General features: G+C 38.7%; 1 protein-coding gene and 1 long non-coding RNA gene across 7 annotated transcripts in view; one reads left to right on the forward strand and one right to left on the reverse strand.

Moving 5' to 3' along the window:
• Positions 1 to 25087, forward strand: part of LOC140504666 (uncharacterized) — a 44652-nt gene extending 19565 nt beyond the window's left edge. Inside the window, exons 2-4 of the long non-coding RNA XR_011967185.1 lie at positions 5306 to 5493; positions 13582 to 13743; positions 24986 to 25087. This is a non-coding gene — a long non-coding RNA (uncharacterized lncRNA). The remainder of the gene's footprint in view (positions 1 to 5305; positions 5494 to 13581; positions 13744 to 24985) is intronic.
• RLF (RLF zinc finger) overlaps positions 1 to 25108 on the reverse strand; it is a 114248-nt gene that overhangs the window by 14784 nt on the left and 74356 nt on the right. For 3 of the 6 annotated variants that reach the window (XM_072609922.1, XM_072609924.1, XM_072609923.1), the window contains exon 6: positions 12732 to 12868. The exons of 1 other annotated variant lie outside the window; for it this stretch is intronic. In XM_072609922.1, the coding sequence (XP_072466023.1) occupies positions 12732 to 12868 (137 nt within the window). Of the gene's footprint in view, positions 1 to 7730; positions 11411 to 12731; positions 12869 to 18174; positions 18355 to 25108 lie in introns of those variants that run through there. 2 more of the 6 variants (XM_072609925.1, XM_072609928.1) reach the window with 2 other exon arrangements.

Here is a 25108-nt window from a genome sequence, read left to right on the forward strand (position 1 = left end):
GGACTCATGGAAAAAAAATCACACTTTCCACATGATGCTAAACTCATGATGTTGTTAAAAGCCTATTGATCAATAATCTTTTGTAATGCCTATGGATATCAGTGAAAAAAAGTGTTTACCAACAGGGCTATTGTTGGTAACTATGGATATGTTTTGTAGGACTACATGTGTATAACCTATAACAAATTGCTTGCCTTCTCAATTGGGGGGTGGGGGGTGGGTATGCATGGGGAGGGAGAGAATTTGGAACTCAAAGTTTTAAAAACAAATGTTAAAAATTGTTTTTACATGTAATTGTGGAAAAATAAAATACTAAATTAAAAAAAGAAAAAGAATGTTTACTGCTCAAAGCAGTAAACTTTTCCAGCTCCCCATTCCAAGAATAGGTTTCTTATTTCTAACTCATTTCCAACCATGATTTCCCTATTTTTGCTCTTGTTCAAGACACGCCAGGGTGTGTTGTTAGTCCACCTTGAGGAAAACTGATAGACCTTATAATGGTTAAGCACTCTCAGTACTGAACAACCAGGAATCAGTTAACACCCATGTTACTCAAAATTTTGCAATTCTGACTCTAACAAAGATCTGCAAACTTTCCACAGGGTCCTTGTTTACTAAAGAGCCTCGGGCCCCATTTACTGGCAACTGCTAGCCTTGATAATAAATGGAATATGCTTGGAACTTTATTGCCTCAGTTTATCTTTATCACAAATTTTAATTGTGACACAGGACATCCTCATTAAAACTAGTGAAAAGCTTTGACAAACATATCAAGGCATCACTTTGTTACTACTTAGAGGTCCATCAACTATAGTTAATTTTGTGGTTATAACTATCAAAGAACTGGTTTAAAAGATGCTTGGAAAGACTCTTGTCAGAGAAGCACCTTTAGTGCTGTGCTACTTTTGGGCCTTCCAAAGAGTAGGACTGGGGTCAGATTAAGAAGTATAGACTAGCACCTACTCTAGAACTTAAGAATCTCCAAAGAGTTGTCCTGGAGCACTTTCTAGGTGCTAGATCCAAGTGTTCTTGCCTCTAAGGTCAGTGCTTAACCAACTATATAGTACATTATTTCTCACACCTACTTTACTCTAAAAGCATATATACCAAGTCAAAAGTTTTTTGAAATCAATAACCACAAAGGTATTGTGTGTTCTCTTTGTCTTTTAGCCACACTGTGGTCTGCTGAACAAAATCTTTTAGGAAGGACCTATTTTCTTCTCACATTTTCACTATGGATGTCTTTACTTCATGCACAGACCATTTTCAAAGATGTACAGATGTGAAAAAGTGGACAAATGGGCCAGATGTACTGTTGCTTTTTACTGCCTCAAGATACTAGATTTCTGTTAATAGCCTAGTATTACACTGTCACCACATCACTGACTCAGACTGAGCTTTGCAGTTAAAGTGGAATGCACAGGTCTCTCAAATGACTTGTTCTCTAAGAACAACTAGGTGGTGGTGGGCCTGGAGTCAGGAAGACCTGAGTTCAAATTTGACCTCAGACATATACTAGTTGTATGACCCTGGGGCAAGACACACTTAACCCTGTTTGCCTGTTTCCTCAACTGTAAAATGAGCTGGAGAAGGAAATGGCAAACCAGTGTAGCATCTTTGCCAAGAAAATGGGATCCCAAAGAGTTGCACATGACTGAACAATAACCACTACTCTGTCTCCTCCAGTGCAGCTGGATTTAAAAAAAAAACCAAAAAACACAAATGCAAGCCTTTACATGTATCCCTACTACATCTCATCTTGGGAGATTCAACATTGTTGTTGTTGGCCTTTCATTGTCAAAGACCAATGACATCACAAGGGTGACATCTTAACTAGTGCATGAACTGGATTTAAGTGACGTACGTAGAGCTGCATGACATGTTATAAACCGTTAAGATCTTTTTCAATCCTGATTCACTCACCTAACAAATCAGCTCTCTCTCAGGTGAGTATAGAAATTTGTCAAGATCAAAACCAATTCCCAATATAGGTATCCCAAACTTGTGAAAAAGTTATGTTCCAAAAGTTCATCTGTAAACTGGTTATTAGGAATGCAGAACTCATTTTTCAACAGAATGATGTAAAAAAAGGTTCATAAGGTAGGCTCAATTACCCAGTACAAATAGAGTGCTGTGACCTCACAAGCATTTATTTGTAATGTTATTTGAAAATCAGGAAATTTAGAACAAATTTTCCCTTCAAGTACGTCTCTGGGAGTGACAAGGAGGGATTTTCCCAACAGTTGTAACAGGTCTTTGTATTTAAGGGTTACATATATAAGCAAAAGAGAGGAGATATGAAATGATATGATAAAATTATTCCCCAAAGGAACTTAGCAAATGTGATGTTAGTAGGGTAAACATTTCCAATTGTCTGAAAATGTAAGGAATGGTAGTTTTAAAAATGTGATCATGTGGCAAGGAAGCTCACTGGTGGTGTTAAAATGAGGCAAATGCATGCTGAGTAAGGAAGTGAACAGAGAGGACATACTGAAATCATAATCATGTCCCAAGGGGGTTGACTACTAAATGGGTCCCATGTGACATAGGAGCACTAGATAAGACTAAAGAAGTGAAGTCATAAAGGTAACAGGACTTCTCTAAAGATCCTATTGTTTTTCACCTCTAAGAAGAAACTTCTCCCTCTTTCCCCACATCTTTGGGCAAAAGACACTTAGGCTAAACTTTTGCAGAATCCTAGAATTTTAAATGGGGAGTGAGGTTAAAAATCCAACCTCCTCATTTTACGGAGAAGAAAACCAAAATGTTAAAGACTGTATATGCACATTCTTTATCCAGGATGAAAAAATTATGCAATGCCCTGGCATCCACCAGATATCCTTCCCATTCCACATTATGAGACCTTGAATGATAACTTGCTCCTATAAATGTAGAAAATAAACTAAGTAGAGTAGAGAGGCCTGCAATTTATGAAGGAACCAATTGCAAGAGAATTGTGAATAAACAGGCTTTAAAACTGACAGAGATATGGAAATGTTTGGAAGGCCAAATAACTAGATAGGAACAGACATGTGAAAACAAAGAACAGTTTACCCACTGCTGCCATGGGAAAGAAAAGGCACCAATATTTATACATATTGCAACATGGAAAATATAAAACAAAAGTGCAGAAGATGATGTGTTTGGCTCAGGTGGGGCTTGGAGGTACTTGCTCTCTCTCTTCCCCTCTGAAAGCTGACTTGGGAATGGGGAAAGGAAAAGAATGACGGAGGGCGCTTACATTTTGGGTTGGGGACTAGATTCTTTTCAAGACTCCTGGGCGCTCTCTCTCTCTAACTAGCATTTTCAGTGCTCCTTTCGAAAGCGATCCCAGAAAACCCTGGGAGTGCTGTTAGCACCGCTCTGCCTTAATTTCTTAGGAGGATCTTCCAGTCTGTATATATATCTTCTCTTTCTCCTAAGCTTTAGTTCTGCTCACTTCCTTTTCAAACATATGTCTTCTTTGGCAGACTGTGATATGAGTTAGTTATTTTAATGCTTCAATGGATCTAAAGTAAACTGATAGGAATTTTCCCTTCCAATACTGCAGACTGAAATCTATCCAAACTTTCACATCTAATTTGTCTTTTGTCTATGTCATCTCATAAATCCTTTATAAAGATCCATCCTTCCTCTAGGTCTTTTAATATTTTGTTTGTTCAGTTGTAGCACTTGGGCTGTCCACTTGTTATCTCTTGCTTTTGTTACATGACTAGCCAATCTTCCTCTGTGATCAGTCTTTTCTTGGATAAATCTTTGGCCTACTTCATATATTCAAGTCTTCATTGATAATGTGATATAGCTTACTCACATAGGTCTTTCAACGAGGGTTACTCAAAATTTCGATTTTTTAGAGACTGTCATATTTCATAATTTACAGTTGTACTACCAGAATAATACTGGTGTTAAAAAGAAAGGTTTTTGAGTTACTATTACTATTATTAGTTACTTAAATTTAAGTTCTCCAAAGTGGCTGATTATGTCAATTCCCATTTCTGAAAAACATCTTGCACATTTGTTTTTGAGACAAAACTTCCTAAAGTAATCCATGTATGTTTTAATAGAACTTACCTAATAAATGTCATGTCTTTTTCTCAAGGTAAGTCTAATGGAGGTATATTGGGTATAGTTTGACAAAATATATTATTGTGTTAGAATGTGAACTCCTTGAGCTTATGGATTATTTCATTCTTTGTATTTCTAACCTAAGTATTTACCACGGTGTATGTTATGTAGTATTGCTTGGTACATGCTTACTGACTGACTACTTAAAAAGACTAAACCTTTATTAAGTGTTTATGAATGCCAGGCACTATACTAACTATAAAACTATTTTTAAAAAGGAAGAGAAATCTTGTTCTCAACAAGACAGAAAACTTGGGAGGCACTGATCACTCAAGAATTTTAGGTAGATTGATATAGGATGCAAAATCTATCACAGCAAAAGCTGATGTCATGGAATATTAGGCATTCCTGCAGTACAGAGTACCCCATGGGGTCTAGGAGACTATCACATGTATTCAGAGTTTCAGGTTTATTGCTGAAGAGCTAAGGATTTTTTCAAAGGCTGTTAAGGCTATCACTCCATTCCCTAACATGGCTACAGCTACAACTGGATATACATAAAAATGTGCAATCTTCAGGACCTTTCCTCATTTTATCTTCTCACCATGATTTTGTGCTTTCTTTGTCCTTATTCCGGCATACTCCTGTGCTAGAGAAGGCAAAGAATAGAGCTAACTTGTAGAGATACATCCCTTAAGAATGTCTCTATCTCAAGAGAATTTATGGACCGGCAAATTTGTATCTGTTGACTGATTTAATGGTTCATTACCACAGGGAATAAATTTCAAGGCTTAAAGTGGTCCTTCCTTAAGAGAACAATTCTGGACACTGAACATTTCAAGAAGATTCAAAGGGTATTCATTCCGTGAAACTGTGTGGAGAATATGCTGAGACAAAAGTATCACGTAAGAAGTTCTCCCCACCACAAGAGCCAATCACGGATGATTTTAAGAATGACTTTAGATAAAATCAATGAGCTGGCCCCCAAGTTCTAAAACACAAATTACTGAGCCAAGTAAAACTCTCTACTATTCCTATTTGGCAGGGCATCCACATGATACAGAAACTTAAATAGAAGTTGAGAATGTATTTGAAAAATTCTATGATAAATGTGTTATCTTTGATTAGCTTATGAGTGTAGTAGCTACTGCTCAAAAGTTCTTACGTGTATCTTTTTTTTTTCAAACTTTTAATACTATCTACATATTTCCCTCCAATATCTTCAAATCTTTGTCTTCAGAGGGTGATTTTGCTAACCACAAATTATCAACAGAAAGAGAAGACATCCAGAATCAAATCTGATGATTAAAGTTCAAGCCAAGAAATTTCATTTTGGGTTTCCTGCAAAATATGATCACAAAGTACTGAGTTTGGTTTGTAGTCAAGCAACTCTCCAGTTGACTACTTAAGGAGGGGAGCAAAGAACAAGTAAGTACTTAGATGACTAGGTAAAGATCTAATAAACACCACAAAAATGTTAATGTTTTCCAGTTATACCTTTCAGGTTTAAAAATACCAATGCATTTGTGATCATGAATATCATATAAACCTCAACCCTCTGTTCAGTAAAGGAACATGCTCTGAATCAAAGCCTCTGATATTTTCACATGGAAAGAAATTCAATGCTTCACAGGAAAAACTGGATATCTAAGTGTCTCCCCAACATTACATAATCCTAAAATCTTATTTCAAACAGATCTGGGATTCAGTTTCTGCTTGATGAATAGTTTTTCACATGTCCTACTCTGGCTTGAACACTCCACACCCACCTTGTCTTTGTTTGAAAGCTACAAAAGGTCAACACTTAAAAGAGTTTTTCAAATCCTGAAAACTATTTCCTAGCTCAGATTGCTATTATAAAGAATCACTTATAATCTCAAATTGGGACTCTGTTTCACAAGTTCTATTCCTCTTTAGGAGCATCAAGAAAAAGGAATAAAACATTTAGAGTCTAATACCTTCCTTGTCCCCTATCAGAACTGTTCAGGAAGCAACTTACAGAAATCTCTGTTAATTCTCCACTTTTGCAGCAAAGCAGAATTGATTCTAGTTGTAGAAATGTCCCTGCAGGAATCGCTCAATGGTAGTATAGGTAAAAAGCCAGATAAATTTAATTAAAATGTTTTCTATGGAGTCCAGTAAAGTATAAAGGTTAATATTAAAGTAATGAATGAAGACTGAAAATTTGATAACAACAAACAACATCTATTAATTTACTTGCAATTTATTGACTTTAATTAGTTCTTTCAGTTGAGACTATGACTGAAAGATTATGGTCAGCCTCCTTAGCTTTCCAGGCTCATTTCATATTATTCTGACCCACACACTTTTTTGCATTCTAGTCAGCTTGGATGATGACTATCACTACAACACACCCTATGCTTTCCTATTACTCTGTCTTTTCTTTATGTTGTTCACCACCCTGGGAATACCATTTCTCTCATTCTGTGACTGCTTTCTACTCATCCTTTAAAGCCTAATGCACAGATCAGCTCCTGACAGGAACTTTTCCTAACACCCACCTCTACTCTTCTTCCCTAGACCTGTCAATGGGCATTTAAGAAAGCATCTTTCTGGTGCATTTATTATATATCATTGTGCAGTTTTCTGTTTATGTATCTTATATCTCCCTACTAAACTATTAACTTCAAGAGGGCAAGAATCAGGTTTTATCTCAAATTGGTATATTCCTTACATCAAAATAGAACCTACTCAGTCAGCATTTAATAAATGTTGAACTTATTTAGTTTAATTATCATATACATGAAAAAGAAAACCTGCTAGCCCACAAATAATGCTACCTCCTCTTAAATAAGCACTTTGGCTAGTCAACTGAAGGGGAAAGGAATAAGCATTTATATAAGTGCCTATCCCAGCCACTGTGCTAAGCTAAACATTATTTTACTTGATCCAAGAAGAGCTGACTTATCTGAAGTCACACAAGTAGGAACTATCTGATGTCAGATCTGAACTTGGGTGTTACTGACTCTAGTACCACTGTACTACCTAGCTGCCTCATTTACTTCAAAGGGACCCTCAGAGCTCGTGAGTATCCCTCTTACTGATCTTTAAGGTCCTTCTCCTGCCCAGTATGCCTAGCAGACCTCTGTCTGTTCAATCAGAAAAGATTAACATTCAACCAGCTGACCTTTCTGTCTGTTCTATTTCCTTCTGATAAGAATCTATAGACTCAGAACTTCCGGATTGAGATCCATCAGAGATCATCCAGGACAAACTTCTTAGTACAAAGAAAACTTTCCCCAAGACTGCTGTAATCCTAGTGCCTTTCTCTCTGTGATTTATCTCCTATTTCTCCTACACATAGTTTGGTCTGGATATGTTGTTTGAACGTTGTTTGGGAGCAGGGGTTCTCTTGCTGGGCATAAAGTACAGAGTGTGTGTGTCTATATATATATATATATACATATATATATATATATATATATACACATATATGTGGGAGGAGAGGGCGCGCAGCAGCACACTTACTAAATGTTTATTGATGGAGGAGGAAGAAAGAGATCTGTGCTCAAGGACATGACAAATACATGATAGTCAGCCCTTGAATTCAGTTCCTAGGACTTATGGAGCACATTCTGTCTTTCACAGTTCAACTTCCCTTCCTCTCTGCTGCCCACCACCTCCATTTCCTTTCTACTTCCCCCTTTCTTCTAAAAATCAAATCTTCCATCCCCTGCAGAACCTAATTCTCGCATAGTTGCATAGCAGCTCTCCTTGACAGATCCAAAAGACTTTCCGTCCAATCTAATGGCCAACCTGTCTGGTTTTTCTTCCCCTTAATTGATCTGTGGCACAGGATGACACCACTTAAAACCAGCTCTTTACTGGAACTAGCCCCTCTTTACTTTACATCCTTATCCTTTCAGCTCCCCAAAAGTATCCCTTTGTGTCCTTTACAAGTGTTTCCTTCTTCCACTGCCCCTGGGCATTCTCAGTCTCACTTCATGGCCCTTTGTCCTGTCTTGCCAGATACTTGCCCTCTGTATGGGTTCCATTCTCAAAATTTCATCCACTGTACTGACCATCTACAGATATCATTCTGTCCTCTCACTCCAGTGCTAATTTTTGAGATCCAAGTATCTATATGCTGGAGATTTCCATTTTGATGTTCTAGTTCAAGGTGTTAAAAATCTCTATCACCTTCCCCAAAGGACCTTTCTGATGACCCTATGTGAATGATACCATTTTCTCAGCCACTCAAGCTCAAAAATTGGCATCAACTTTGTTTCTTCTATATCTTATTTTAGTCATTTTATTTATTTAATCATTTATTCTGCTGGTTGTTCGTTCACAATGTCTCTCAAATCCCTATTTTCCTCTTTATCACTACTGTTTCTCCTTTATGTCTGGATCACTGCAACACCCTCTTACAGAATCTCCTTGCTTCTAGTCTCTGTCCTCTTTCAATCCTCCACAAAACCTACAGATTAATCATCTGAAAACATCATTTCTTTCCCTGCTCAAACCCCTTGATTGGCTCTGTACTGCTACTACAGAATGAAACCTAAACTCCTTTGCTGGGCCTGACATACTAGGCTATAAATAATCTGAGCCCTCCCCTACTTTACTTTCCACTACATGCTTCTAAACTGCCAACATCAACTCTCCAATCTATCAAGTATGTTTGGATAACTTATGATATGCTCAGGACAGTGCCCTGTAAAAACTTAGAAGAGATTGTCCCTTCCCTCAAGGCGTATATATTGTGAACAGGGAGACCAGTATCACATGCAAAGCAACAGCAAATTATTCAAGCCAGTATATAATGCTGTACTTATTTGTGAAGTATAATTTATAAGAGCTATAAAGACACTAAGATAAATGAGAGCTAGAAATGAAGGGAAATTCCGTTCATGATCCTCCAATACTATGTTTGTTTCTAACTTTAAGCCCCAAACCTAGTTTACTCCTGCTATCTGCCTCCTTTACTTTTCACTGGTTGCTGAAGGGAGCTGGAGGAAATCACTCAATTGTGCTGAGTGGGCTCACTGCAGATTTATGCAGTCTAATGTCACTTCAGCCCTCACTACAGGAGGGAATACATTTTCCTCTATTCAATTCTCTCTTCCACGCCCAAAGAAGCTATTCTGGACCTTCTCTTTTGAGGATTCCACCACCACAGAAACTCTCAGTTAAGGCCTTGGCCTCCTACTTCACCAAATAGCTGCCCTTCTCCCCTCCTCCTTTCCTCTGGTGTTAGACCAACAGGTAGGTGTTCTCTTTACCAAGGACAACCCCTTGACATATAAACTTGATCTTATTTTTTCCAGACTTATCCAGTAAACTGTCCCTACTATCTTGTCCACTCTCTATCTACTGGTTCCTTCCATGTTGCTAATAAACATGTACACATTTTCTCCCATCCTTAAAAAAAACTTATCTGAATCTAACATCCCTACTAGACACTAACCTATATCCCTTTTCCCCTCAAGGCTAAAACCCCTATATTTGGTGTCTCTACTTCTCATTCTCTGACTTCATCATTCAACTGGAACTGTCCTCTCCAAAGTTATCAATAATCTCTTCATTGTCAAACTTAAGGGCCTTTTCTCAGCCCTTGTATTTCTTGACCTCTGTGTATGTGACATTGTTGACCACCTACTCCCCCCTCTTACAGTGCCTGGCCCATAGTTAAGTATTTCCTATCTATTCAGATTTTATTGATGGTGTCTCCTGGATCTTATCCTGTCAGTCCAACTGCTCCTTCCCAAGTCTTCTTGGCTGGTTTCCTATCCAGATCAGTGGAAGTCCCTTAAAGCTTTCCACGGTCTCTTTTATTTTTGTTTACTCAGTGATCTTGTCAATTCCTATCGATACAGTTATCATGATGATTCCCAGAGATGGTCATCCAGCCTTAGTGCATCTCCTGAGTTACAGGCAACCCTGTCCAACAGCTTCTTGGATAGTTAAAACTAGGTTTCCTGTAGGCAACTCAAACTTCAAAGTTCCCAAAAGAGCACCCCCCTGCCCCAAAAAACGGCCAAAAAAACCAAAACAAAACAACAACAAAAAAATCACTGCCCCCTCCTCCAAACATCTTTATCACTGTCAAAGGCATCACTAACCCTTCCTAGTCATGCAAGTGAAATCCTCAGTCATCCCCGACTCCTCCAATTCAGTGTGACAACTTGTCTTTTCTAACTTTATAACATCACACATTTACATCCCCTTCTTTCCACTCATGATGCCATAACTTTTAGTTTGTACCCTCACCACCTCTCACCTGCACTTCTTCAGCAGTCTTTTTACTTGCCTCTGCTTGATTTGTCAGATTCTTTATAATCTGGCACCTTCTCAGACTTTACTCCCCTCTAAATGCAATCTAAAATGTAGTGACACTGGCCTGCTTCCAGCTCTTCAAACACAGCATTCTACCTTCTGTTTCCATGCTTTTGCACTGGCTGATGCCTGTATCTGGGATCTTGCGAGTCTTCACATCTCCATTTCTTGGTTCCACCAGCTTCATTCTAGACTCAAATCAAAGCCCACCTTCTGTTAAGTGTTTTCTAATCCCCTCAGCTGCTGGTGCTTTCCCTTGTCAGAGTACTGTTATCTCTTCTGTGTGTCTTGTCTGGACCTAGTTATTTACACATGGTTTCCCACATTAGAACATGAGCTCTTTGAGGGCAGGTTCTGTTTTTGACCACTCTGTATCCCCAGCACTTAGCACAATGAAAGGCACATATTAAGAGCTTAATAAATGCTGGTTGACTGATTAGACTCTTCTCTGTGGCCTGAATGGCTTTGGCCTCCCAACTTACCCAATTCAAATACAACCTACTGACCCAGTTAAAAGTTCTCCCTGAAGGCCTCTTCTGGCCACAGGAGCTCGTGATGACTCACCTTTTGTACATATCTGCACACTCTCTTGCCATTCTTGTTCCCTGTGCTATTCAGCAATCCCTGACTCACAGGTTGTTTTCATTGCTATCTAAATTTCACATGCACATGTCTTACCTCTTCCAACCAGATTATAAGCCCTGGATAAGATGAAACAAGCCTTACCTTTTTTTTTTTTTGTGCCTACACACACAACTAAGGTCTACTGTAGAGATTGGGCAATAAAAATCAAAGCTGATTAAGAGTTTTTGACAAGTAGGATGGTTGAATGCTGGACTTGGAATCAGAAAAGATCTGAATTCAACACCTGTGTCAGATACTTACTTTCCTTATCCCTCTAAATGCTAGAATCTTCCCTCCATTGATGGTCTCCAGTTTATTCTGTCTCTCTCTCGTTTGTTCATAGTTGTATGTATGTTATGCTCAACACTGGACTGCAAGTTCCTCAAAAGCAGGGACTGTCTTCTACCTTTCTTGTATCTTCCTGGCACATGGCCAGCAGTTAAAATGACAGGGTTAGACACGGTCTCAAAGGTCTCTTCCAGCTCTAAATCCATGATTCTAAAATCTACAAATGTCCAATCAACATGCACAAAGCATGAAAGAACATCCTACAGAGTTGCTTTTTTCCTTTTCCACAGTGCCCGGGACTTTAATGACTGACTTGGCTGTATAAACAAGTATCACCACAGGACTTCATTCAAGGGGTCAACTAAGCAGAAGCAACCTCCAACCTGACCTGCCATTTATAGCTCCAATTTATACAACTCTACAGTTGAGTCACACTGTACTACAGCCACATCCTATCCTCACTTCCCTCTGGGCATTCTTGCAGCCACTCTTTATGCCTGAATATATATTTTCCTCACCTTTAGCTTTTGAAATAGTTGTCTTTCACAACCGTCCAGTTGGAATGCCACTTCCTCCAAGAAGTCCTCCTCGATCCACTTCCAAGGTCTACCACCCCACTTCCCCCAGGCTTTGAGGTTTCTCTCCCTTCTCAATTCCTTCTAAATGGATGGATTTATCCCAGTTCTGATAATATTCAATTCAATCAACATTTTTAAAAATGCTTCTATTATGTGCTAGGCTCTATGCTAAGCACCAGTGGATACACGGACCAAGGAACAAACAAAAATAGTCCCTGTCTAAGAGGAGGTTAAAATCTAGGGGTTAGGGGAGAGCACAGAAGAAGAGAGATACATGTATACAAATACTTCTCTATGAAGTTATGTAAAGTGATTTAGAGAGTGAACAAAACCCTAAATCCATAGGAGCAAAATCCTAAGTTCATGCAAACCTTATACCAAATAGGAGGCTGAGGGGAGGAATTCAAGCATTATACTTACTTGTACACATATTGCACCAGTCAGCAGAATGTTAAACACTTTAAGGGCAGGGATTTTATTAGTTTTTGGTTTTGCATTTCTAGAACTTACCCTAGGGCCTTGCCTGCTATAGATACTGAGAAAATATTTCAATTGAGAACAATCTGACTCAATGTTAACATATCTCTCCCAGGTGAAAAGAAACCCAGAGTTAGTGTTAGGAGCTCTCAATAAACCAAATAGAAAAACTCACTTCATACTTTACATACCCCCTAATTCTCACTTTTACCTGGGTCCTTGAACATACGAATCCAACAGTGCTTGCCATTCAATCAGCAACCTCTGTAATGTTATTTACTATCACCCCAAGTTCCCTAGAGTTTGAATTGTAATTTAACATAATGTTCAGCTTTTGTGACCCATTAATATTATTCTACGTATTATCAAGTAAAGGGAATAAAAACTAAAGATACTCACCAAGAGTAACACACACTTGCAGTTTGCAGCTGCTGGGTCAGGTAAGTCGTACAGAGAATAAAGGCTGTGTGATCCTGACCCTCAGACTCCAGATTACATATGATGTCTAGCACTTCCTTGCAGTCCAATTTTGCAATCTATCAAAAATGAGATGGCTGAGTCAAAAAGAAAATGGTGACTTTCCTGAACAAGTTTGGCACAAAGTGAAGCTTCTTTATAACATTTACAACAAGTCCCAAATCTTTAGCTGGTTAGCAGGGCAAAATCCAACATAAGCTAATCCTTTGAGGCTTTTGGGCATGAACATGTTAGACAAGAAGGCTCCATGGGGCAGGCAGGGCACAGTTGAGACACTACAATCAAGTTCCCCTTCACCACTTCCTCCCCTTTCCCACTGACATAAAAGACTGTAAAAATAAATAAATAAATAAATAAATAAATAAATAAATTAAGTGGGGAGGGAGGGGGGAAGGGTGTTTTTAGGTTGTTTGTTTGGTTTTGGATTTTGAAACCAGACCTGTGATTTCACTGGTACAGAGAACTCCTGGTGAGAAAAATCTCTCCAACAATGCAGAGTGATTTGTCTTGTAACTGATAGCCTTAGCAAGTTGCCTGGAGTACTAACAGGTTAAGGGACTTGCCTGGGGCCACAGCCAATATGTGATCAGAGGCAGAACTTGAATCCAGGTCTTTCTGACTTCAAGGATGGCTTTCTATTCACTACACATCATAGCTGCCTCTCCAGGTAAATTGATATTAATATAGCTCTTGGATTCTTGGAACAAATCATATTATGTTTGAAGATGTATGTTTCTCATCTGAAGTTCCTTCTTTGCACTTTATTCAAAAGGTTACTGTGGTTACAAACATATGAACAAAACACCTGGTCTACTGCTATTACTGCTGGCAGCTGAGCTAGTCTGGGACCATTTAGAGGCTGTTGCTTGGAGTACAAATAACAATCAGGAAATACCTCATTTACTTGGCATCACTAGGGAATGCAGTGTTCTGGGTAAGTCAAGTTTTCAGGTTATTAAATCTTAATCTCTTTAAATACTAAACCTTTTACATTTTTAACTGTTTGTAATGAAAATCTTTCTAAAATATGTCACATCTTTCCCTAATAAAGAAAATGGTGAATGTAATTGAACTTTTCTAAATAAGTGGTGCCAACCCTTAGTAACGACACATTTTTCCTAAAATATAGCCTCATTACTATGTCTAAACTATTAATTATGCAATATAAAACTGGTGATATTGATGCTTCCATTTCTAATATAAAGCACCCTGAAGATTTCCTTGAGCTCACTTCACTTACTCATTCTTTCTCATGGCCAGGGGTGGGGTGTTATACTGTGTAATAAGAAAAGGGCCTGACTCTTTGGTAGTGAGAGATGATTTAGACAGGCAGCATAAGGTAATGTGCTATAATGGATAGAGTTTAGAGTCAGAAAAAGCTGGATTCTAGTCCCAGCTCTGACAAATACTGAGTCTAAACCAGAGGACAGTAACTAATTCCTATCCTCCATCTGACTCTTCAAGACTTTATTGGCAAGGCACAGGCAAAGGGATTTTCTTCCCCGGGGAGTTCCCTGCACAAACAAAATCACAGGCAGTATGGCATAGTGGAAAACAGCACTGGTTCTAGAGTCAGAGGACTCAGATTTGTACCCCACCTCTGCTCCTGCCTACCTATGTGATATTGGGCAATTCACTGAACCTCTCTGGGCCGCAGAGTCCTCATCTGTAAAATGAGGAGTTTGATCCTTTTCACTGTGGATCTGTAATCTATCATGTGGGTCCAAATGCCAGTTCTGTGACCTTGGGCCATCACTGACCTTGCTGGACTCTACAGGAGCTGGCCTTACTTACCTCACAAAGCTACAGGGAACTTATAGTAAGTCCCTTAATAAATACTGAATTGACTGATGAAATGGTTGATATGGTAGTATTTGGTAAACTTGAGAGGGTTATATCAATATGTCATGCTCCTAGATGTGAGCCATTTCCTCAGGCTCTGGGATTGCCATTACACTCACTCCTTCTCCACTGGTGGGACAGTCTAGTGACTACCTTCTGTCCGGCCCTCACTGGGACCCCTTAGATTTTCCACACTGCCTACTCCACAAGACTACCATGTCTGCTTCTCTTATCCTTTGTTTTTTTCTATTCTCCACTCATTTTGGTTTTTTTTTAAAAAATCTGCTCAAAGGTTATTAGTTTCTCTTAACTACAATGTAAAGTCACTAATGGTGTTGGAAAGAATCTAGGTAAGTGGCTTGGAGAGTTAAACCAAGTATGATTTCTTATCTTTTTAATTTCTGGTTTTTTCTTTTAAAAAACCCCACAACATAACTACTTCTATCCTTAAGTAACTTTTCACCTCATCTAAGGGTCCAGGTTGGAAGGTCAAGGGTAGGTAGGGTAGGATAGGGTAGGAGCTCTGACTCCAAGTGCCCATCCACACTGAGGAGGCCCAGCCTTGATTCTGCTGTCCTCATGGCCAGAGCCCAGGAGATCATGCCATGAGTCACTTGGCAAGTTCCTGAGTGTTCTGGGGATTCATGAATGGATGACTTAACTTCCCCTTACTGGCCAGGTTTTGGAAGCTCAGGATGTTAGAGGATCTCTAGAAAATCCCACAGGAGCTGCTCCTGGAAGTGGGTCCCAGACGCCTTCTGTAGTAGACATGGGCTCTTGCTACAAATAAAGAGCTACAAGGGATTGTTGCCACGTGTATGTTCTCGCTTCTTAGTGGCAGTTTCTACGCAGTCTCTGTCATGTAGCGGGCAGCAATGAATGATGTGGGGAAAACTTGATTGCACTGTTTAAAACTACTCCCACGAGGCTGAGAGACCAAATCTACTTGATGCTTAACTCAGGACACCCAGGTTATGCTGACCTCCAAAACCTTCGAAGGGATCCAAAGACAGATGCAAGGAATCTCCAATTTCCTGAGATGCAGATTTTAAATCAATCTAAGTGTCTTATCTGTAAACTGCCTCCACGCTGGACAATCGGATAGCTGTTTCCTTGGCTCCTCTGTTTGAATTCCACATAATGTGTAATTTCATAGAGATTCAGGAGGAGTAGGTCATGCCCTTTTCAGCTTTCCCTTCTGTGGGATCACTTAAACTTCTTTCTAAATTTTTTTTTTCAGTTCTGGGTTTATTCTCAACCAATAATAATTGATCACGAGTGACTTGGCTGAGAGGAATTAAGTCATTTTAAAAACTATAGTTCCATCCCCGCTCTCTGGTTAAAACAAGAAAAAAAAAGCAATGTTGTCTGGTCAAAAACAGATCCTTAATTTGAAAGGTACTTACTTTTCAAAAGTTAAATCAAATTGGTCCTGGATTTAAGTGAGAAAGTGCATGGAGCATTGTGATAACTTTCTGTTGGGCTCAGAAGTCTTACTGAAGATTTTTGGTAGTAAAAAATACAAGCACAGGATGATAAAGGTTGGGGGATGGGGGGGGACAGTGTTACAATATTTTATATTTTGAATGGTGTCTTTTACTTCCCAAAGTACAAATACAAATATTAAATCACTTCATCTTTGCAATAAACTTGCAGGGCAGCACTGTGTAGTGGACTGGTTTTGGAACCAGGAAAAGCCAGCTTCAAGTCCCACCTGATACATTCTAGCTGTGCGATCTTGGTCAAGTCCTGTAATCTCTCAGGGTCCCAGGCAACTTTCTAAAACTTAGATGTAGAGAAGCTGCTAAACTGTACTGTAAGAGTAAACTATCCTTACCTAGGAGCACCCTACATCAATAAAATTATGAATCTGGAGCAAAATATTTAAGACAAAAACTTGTAAGATGGATACCTTCCAGTTTAAAAACACTGTCTGATGAAAACACTAATAAAGCTAAAACAATCAAACTGGGTGGCACCTCAAAGGGAAAGAGCCTTTCTCAAGATCTACTGACCCAATCTGTAAAATTACCTCCATATCACAGATGAGAGAATTCGCACAGTGGGGTGGTTATTTAACTTGCCCAAAGTCACAGTGCTAGTCAGTGGCAGACCCAGGTCTTCTGACTTCTAACCAGTGCTCACTCTATATGACCTTTAAAATATGTTGCTATAATCAGCAAGATTTTAACTTAAGCAGAGAACCAAATTTAATTAACCACGTGAAGAAGTTTAAATTTATAAAGCTAACCATGAGGCAGGAGTTCAAAAATCTTTTTCAATCAAGGGCAACACATAGAAGCAGTATTTGAGTTTTGAAACCCAAAGACACAACGAATACTCAATTTAGCTGCCAGAGACAGAATATGCTACACCATGAAGATGTCATTTTAGTGAAATTCTGGCACAATCAAGTCCTATAGATCAAATCAATGGCTGGATAGACTAGGAAAATTAAAAGCAGCGCCCACCAAATACTGGCCAAAGAATGAAATGTAGACTACCATGCTAGGACAAACAGCTGTTCCACAGCAAACCCAGCCAACAATTCATGCAGGGAGAAAGCCAGAGTTCAGAAAGCTGACAGTACAACACCTCAAAGATGGTTTACTACAACATTATCAAAATGTTAGAGAACACCAAGAAAAAGAGTTGTGGATTGAAATCTGAATTAGCCCACCATATGCTGCCAAATGGTTACAAGGAACCATAACTTTCAGTGAAAGAACATCTGACAGACTAATTTCAATATTACAAATTTCACAATATGAAGGTGGGAATTTGGTCATAATGAATTAAAGACATTGCTGAGAAATGGTGTTGGTTGGGCCTGTTTTTATGCAGGGTATAACTGCATCCTATTGGTCCGAATATAGGCTGCCCCAATCCACACGCCATGGCCCTAAAATGAAATCTTTCATAAAGAAGAAAATGTGTTAGTAAAATTACTTTCCCACTACTACTCCATTTTGGAGAATAGTACTAAGATCCCAAAACTTCATCACATATTTTTGTGGCTGAGGAGGAGAACACCACAGACAGGTTGTCCTTATTTGCCCTTATCCTACTCCCAGGGCAGCCTCTTGGCCAGTTTCAAAGCTTAGAAACACCATTCCTCTATGGGATCCGTTCCCTGGTCTCCTTGACTCTCCTGTCATACTGACCTCCACACTAACACACATCAGCAACAGCTCTGGGGTCATCCATCTGCCACATTATACTGAAGGCCAGGCCAGTGGACAAAGTATATTCTGGTAGGAGAAAGGGAACACACTGCTGAGATCCCCTGTCACTGCCCAAATGGTAATCTACAGCCTCAGGAATGTACATGAGAAGGGTTGAGAATTCATGAGATCACAGACCATAGGTCATAGAGCCTGGGGTCAAACTGAGCTCTAAATATAGGGTCAATGAAGTTTACTCCAGCTGACATCTGTATAGTGCTTTTAAGGATTGCAATGCACTTCACATACATTAAGTCATCTGATGCAGTGTGTAAGCGGGAGGGAGCTGCCTCCCTTACCTTGCAGTGTCAGCAGCAGGGGCGTCTGGCACAGGCTCCTTCAGCAGGTGTGCGGGCCGGTGGGGAAGCTGTTGCTACTGCTTCTGCTGCTGCTGCTAGGGAGACCAGCGAGGCTTAAGCTGTGCCTATGGTACTAAGAGTGCAATTCTAGGGCTGCACTCACGTTTAATACAATCAGATCTGGGGAAAAAGCATGGCCTACATTCAGACCAATACGATAATAAGAACCACCACTTTACTTTTCTGTAACACCTTACACTCTTCAAAGTGCTGTCATAAACATTATTTCATTTGGGTCTTGCAACCTTGTAAGATAATTATCACCATTCTGCTGTTAAAGAAACTAAGGATCAAGTTGGATTCTAAGGAAAACTCAACTGCCTCCTGACTTACAATAATAATGATAGTTAATAACTCACATTACATAGCCCTTTAAAAGTTGACAAAGTGCTTTCCTTTCAGCAATCCTGTGTAATAGATAATGGAACCACTATCATTCTCATTTTACTGATGGGAAAACTCAGACTCAAGAGTTTAAATGGTTTAACCGTGGCCTGCTAGTTAGAAAATGGCATCCAAACGCACCTGTTCTGATTCAATTGCAGGTTTGTTTTTTTTTAGTACACTATACTGCCACTGACTTAATCACAAAAGAGATTAAAAGTAGTTATTTTGCCAAGTGATTTTCACAAGGGAACAGTTTACATCTTAAATGGGTGCATTACAAGGCTTTCTACGTAAACAGCAGGAACATTTCAGCAGATATATCCAAACAGGATGTGAAATATAAAATTGATTTAAGAATACATTTATAGTAAAGCCTAGCTAATTCATACTTGGGGGAAGGGGTGTCTAAATTATTAATTTGCTCCTAATAAATTGTTTTATTACTTCTGATTACTGTATATCTAACAGCCAGACTGGCCACTTGTGTACAGAATTTTTTTTTTCAGTCAAAAATCATGAAAACAGTGTATTCAACTATAAGTAGATCTACATCAGTAAGGGGAAAACACACATCAACAAAATCATCAATCACAAATCCTTTTAAGTTCTAAAATATATCTATCTACACTGGAAACATTTAGTTATGTATTAATAATTAAAATGTGCTAAAAATGAATAATAAAATAGATTCTTAATTGCATTTGTGTGGATTGGCTGGAGCCAACAATGAAAATTGCACAGCATCCATGATTTCTCATCCTGTGTGATTATTTCTTATGTCCTTTCATAAATCTTCCCACAGAGGAACTATACTATGTGTTGAAGGTTTCTCTCTTATAATGTTTTCTGGACACCAGTCCAACGATGGCTTGTCCATCTGTTCTCCCTTAGTCTTGGTCATGCAGAAAAAATGGGGATAAATAACAAAAACTATGTCAAACAGGGATAACAATCAAATGAGGTGACATGTTAAAGCACTTTGAAAAGTGTAAGGTTAACTCTAAAAATTCATGGTGGCACTTTTTATTATTTGCACTCCATAATTCAGATTTCAGTCCACTACTCCCATTCTGTAACAGGCCTAGAATATACCTACTTTGTGCACCTTAAAATGGTATGGAGATGTGAAATGCTGTTACTTTCACCAGTCCAAACTTGTCTACTCTTCCAGGTCCAGACTAAGTTCCTCCCTCTTTTTTGAAGGTCAGTCCCAGGTAGAAAAATGATCTCCTTCTCTAAACTCATAGGAACTGTCTGTAGTGCTACAGTATCTCTGGCAATTTCTGGCAATTAATTTTATTAGTAAGGGCTCTTGAAATGTTGACTTGTCTCACCACACACACGAGTATGTGTGCACATATATACTGTATATGTACATGTGTGTATATATGTACACACATACATATACATGAGAAGATGTAGCTTTCTACATACTGATGCCAGACCTAATCTTGTTTTACGAACTTTTCAAAACAACTGGCCCAGTCAGTGTTAATCTTTTTAGGTTAATAATGCTGAAAATATAATACTTTAAAACTCACTGACTACTTTCTCTCAATCAGCCAGTAAATTCATGCAAATAAATATTTGCCAGACTAAAGATGACAATAAAACAAAAAAAAATTTAAATATTTATAGCACTGTAATCTACATTCTTGTACTATCAATCCTACTGAAAGTCAAGTGCATGATTTTAAGGATGTGGGTAAACCATTTTAATATATGGTTTGTTAAATATATTAGATTTTTCCATGGTTGCTATTGTGTAAAATCACAATTATACTGAAGTCTTCCATTCTCAGATGGCTCTGCATTCGTCAGTCTTCTTAAATATATTTTTATATCCTGTACCAGCTACGGTTAACTGACACAACAGGACACCAAAGAAGTCCAGAAAAATGCCTTGATCAGCACACATATGACTCACTTGCCAATGGAAAGAAATGCCTGCCAAAGGCAATATTGGGTTAAAACTTGTTTGTGAAAATCTTAGCAAAAGAACTGGATTCCCTATGGATAGTAAGGCCCTCTAGATGCTCCTGTTTGTGGATTACATTGCACTGACTGCATCAAACCCCACAACACTGCTGAGACTCCTAACAGAGAGTTGTACTCACTAAAAGAAGTTTGGCCTGTGGATTCCCACAGGAAAGATGGCCAAGTGGATGAAGAATGTTATTGCCCAGATTCCAATGGGCATTTGGATGGACCCTCTATAGAGTTTTCCAAAAGTTTATGTATCTGGGACAGACAGTAAAGATGAATGAGTTTGGTCCAGAGTTTAACAGGAGGAAAAGAAGATAGGGCTGGACTGCTTTTGAGAATGCAAAGTTCTTTTACTGACCCTGGATTCCAAAGAAAATGGAGGCCCATTTAAAAAATATTACCATCTGCCAGTGTTTCTATATGGCAGAAAGATATGGAATTCAACTGCCTCCAAAGAACTAAAAATGTGTATGACACAGAAGGCAACAGAAAGATGAAGGGTCAGTGTGAGCAGGAGACATCATATGAAACAATGAGGAACTCCAAAGAGCAAGAATAAAAGATGTTAGTTATCAGGGAATGGTACGACAGGAAAAGAAGATGGGTTGATTACATGGCAAGAACCAGAGATGGCAAGGTAATTTTGAAGATGAGAAGGCACAGCATTCCAGTCATGGTGGGGAGGGAAGGGGAGAAGGAAGGCTGTTAAAAAGTAGAGATACAGTAAATGAAATTTCTTGTTAAGGAAACAGTAAGGTCACTTTGGTTGGAATGAGTTAAAAAAACAACAAACTATCAAGCTAAAAAAAAAGACTGAAGCCAAATGGTGAAGGGCTTAAAATGTCAAACAAAAGGAGTGTGTCTTTTATCCTAAGGCAATAGGGAACCACTGAAGCTTTCTGAGCAAGGGACTAACATGGTATGACCTATACTTTCAAAACAGCAATTTGACAGCAGTTTAAAAGGTTGACCAATGAAAGGGAAACCGATTAGAGTTATTGTAATTGTGGAGGTGAAAAGTTGATGAGGACTTCAACAAAAGCTGTGTCAATACAGAGAAGTGATCAGAATAGAGAGAGGTTATAAAGGTATTAAAAAGCAAGATTGGGCAACTGACTGGATATGTGGGTTGAGGGAGAGTGAGGAGCTGAGGACAGTGCATCTGTTTTAGACATGGAACGCTGGAAAAATAGTAGTGGCCCTCAAAAGAAATAAAGTTTTACAAAGTATTGGATTTGGGGAAAAGATAATGCATGACATATTTTAAACCCATGGAAGTTGCTGAGGTCGCTAAGTGAAAAAGTATAAAGAAGAGAAGAGGGCTCAGGACAGAGCTTTGGGACACAACTGTATTTAAGAGGCCTTGGCAAGGAGACTGAGAGAAACAGTCAGTCAGACAGGTCGGAAGAGAACCAGGAGATAGTGATGGAAAGAAAACTCAGAGAAGGCAGCACAAAGGAAGAGAGGAGAGGGGACAATATCAAACGCAGAGACATGAACAAAGAAGAACATTGAGAAAATATCATCAGATCCTGGATCTCCACTCCTACTTCTTCCCTCTTCTCTCCCCTCTTCCCCCCAAAAAACCCTTTCCCATTTGTACTTGAATAGTTTATATTTTTCAAAGTGCTTTTATATTATTTATTTCCTGTCTATTTGGGGGATAGGGGGAAGAAAGTAATCCCCATAAGATTGGGGAATTAATAGTCCCTGAAGCACTACTATTTTTTTGGTAACATAATTGTGAGAGTGGACTGAATTCAGAATTAGAAAGAGAAAGATAAATAATTGTACAAAAGGAAAAATGATGAATAAGTAATATGGATAGCTTAAGTTCATGATACCTGACCCCAGGCTTTATGCTAACACTAGCAAAGTATCTTCGAATACTATGCAGCATAGTGCTAGATTTGGAAGTCAGGAAGACTTAGGTTCTAATTCTACCTCTCACACTAGGCCTGTGACTATAGGTAAATGATTTAAATTTTATGAGCCTCAGTTTCCTCATCTGTAAAATGAGGATGATAAAAGCTGTAAATACCCATCTCACAGGGTAGTACATGAAGCTCAAATTATATTTAACAAGCCTCAAAACCCTGCTATAAATGCTAGTCATTTTGTTTTCCTCCTTCAAGACCCAGATCACTGGTTAGTTTCCTAAAACATCACTTTTCTTATGTTACTCACTTGATCAAAAACCTGTAAAAATTTTTACCTACCAAATTTTAACTGTGGATTTGGCCCTCTGCCAGGGGTTACAGGGGGCCAGAATGGGAGAAACCTTAAAGGAGGACAACCTTTATTAAAATGAAATTGTCTCAAGTGGATAAAGATGCATAGTAGAGTAACAAATTTATTTTCAAATTATTTTGGGCTTACTATTTGTCTATTAAAATCAGTAAGCATTATGGCCAGTGTTGATTAATGGCACAATTTCAACCCCCAAAACCCTGCCACTTCCATCAGAAGAAGAAAAAAGAGGAGACAGCAAGGTTCATATTGCTATAGACTAGCAGAATCACAAATTTGGCATGGCAAACGACTAACCCTTTCTTAAAAAGTGATACTCTTCAGAGAGGTTTAAAATGAAAAGTTCTTTTTTGGGAAGGAGGCACACAATTATGAAGAAGAGTACGCAAGAAGAGGATTAAAGGCAAATCTGACTCCAATTCACCTGGCAGACAAAATGCTCTAAATGTTTGGGTTGTAGGGACCCACAGTGAGTAGACTGCTAAGCCCAGAAGAGATACTGTGTTTTAAGAAGAGAATTTTGAAAAAGTAAGTTAACCATCAATGAATAGCTTTCATTCCAAAAAGATAAAGAACTAGGAGATTCAAACCCAGATTTCTGGACTCCAAGTCCAATGCTCTTTCCACAACATGCATTTGTGGAGAAGGTATTGTTACAACAACTAGAATATGTGGCCTTTGGTGTACCTTTCTTTCTGTTTCCAAATTGAATAAATGCCCACTGGTTCCTGCAGAGAAGTGTATTTCTGTTTATCATTTATACCTGGAGACTGTGACTCTCACTGAAAGGGGCCAAGACTAAGACTAGGTACTATTTGTCTATTTCTTTTTTGATCCAGAATATATCTCTCCCTTTGGTAGCTAGTAACTAGTCACCCAATGCAATGGTAGTAAAATCTTGCAATTAAATTTTCTCCACTTTTCGGATCCATTTTATTTTTAAAAGAAAAAAAATTCTCTACCCCCACAGAAAACATTCCCAAATATTTTATGTCATTTTCAAAATAAAATAAAAATTTTCAAAAGAAAGTTAAAGTAAAAAAATTTTTTAAAAGTAAAAAAAGTAAAAATACACTAACTATATCCTAACATCAAAGGTTCTATGCTAATAAATGTTTATCCCTAAGGCTTATTCTCAGACCACCATTTACTTCCCCCCAAATAAGCAATGTTATCTCATTTTTGCTAAGTACAAAGGAGACCTGTGCTTTGCTCCAGATGAAACTTCACTCTTCCTAGGTCAGCTTCCTACTAGTACAGTGTAAGAGAAAGATTGGGTTTAGAGTCAGGTGACCTAGGTTTGAGGATTGGCTCTGTGTCATTTACGTACGTTGGTAAATGACTTAACTTCCCTAAACCTTAATTTCCTAGTCTGTAAAATGGGAGTAATTCTTGCAGGTTCCTCCTTCACAGTGGTGTGAGGAAAGGTCTTTGTGACTAGTAAAAGCACTGCAGAACCGAAGCTGTTGTTATTCTCAGACTGCAAGGACCCACCCTTATCAGAGCAGGCTTCAGTGTTTTGGCTTCCAGCTGACTCAGTCAATTAATCTTAATTGTGTGTCTCCAGCTCAATCAACTCCCAGCAGAGGTTTCCTGTTCCATTACTGGGATACCCATAGGTGCCAAAACACACCACTTTATTCCCAGCAGCTTGCTTAACTTAACTCATCTATTGACCTCAGCTGCGGTTGCTAGTGAACACTCTCCTTAGTTGCGTCGCTCTTTTACTGTTACAGAATCACTAACTTGAAACTTCAATTAGTCTAAACCTGGTGACTCTTAATATTTCACTAAAAACTTTCCTGCTGCCTTTAAAAACTAATTTGTTATTGGCCTAATGAGCTGGAAAAAAAAAAGTTGGAGAATATTTGCTTAACAATTAGCATAAGAAATGCTACTGGAGTGATCAAGAGGGATCCAAGCAGACCAAAAAAGCTATGTGGTACTGTGGGAAAGCCCCTTACTGGAAATCAAGAGTCCTGACCCCCTCAGGGCATAACACTCCCTGCTTGGGGGTGGGAGGGACGGACTACGGATGAGGAACACTGCCAATAACATCACAGTGTGAATATGATGGCCAGTTCTGCTTAACTGCAATTTTTCCTCTTTTTTTTTTTTTTTGTCACAGAGATTAGCTTGCTGGACCGGTATGGGAATATCAATGGAAATGAAGATGATGTCAAAAAAAAGATACCGATAAAAATTAAAATAAAAGAAATTCTCAAAATTGTCCTTTTCTCTCCTCTCCATT

This window comes from Notamacropus eugenii, chromosome 5 (genome assembly GCF_028372415.1).
Source record: "Notamacropus eugenii isolate mMacEug1 chromosome 5, mMacEug1.pri_v2, whole genome shotgun sequence".
NCBI lineage: Eukaryota > Metazoa > Chordata > Mammalia > Diprotodontia > Macropodidae > Notamacropus > Notamacropus eugenii.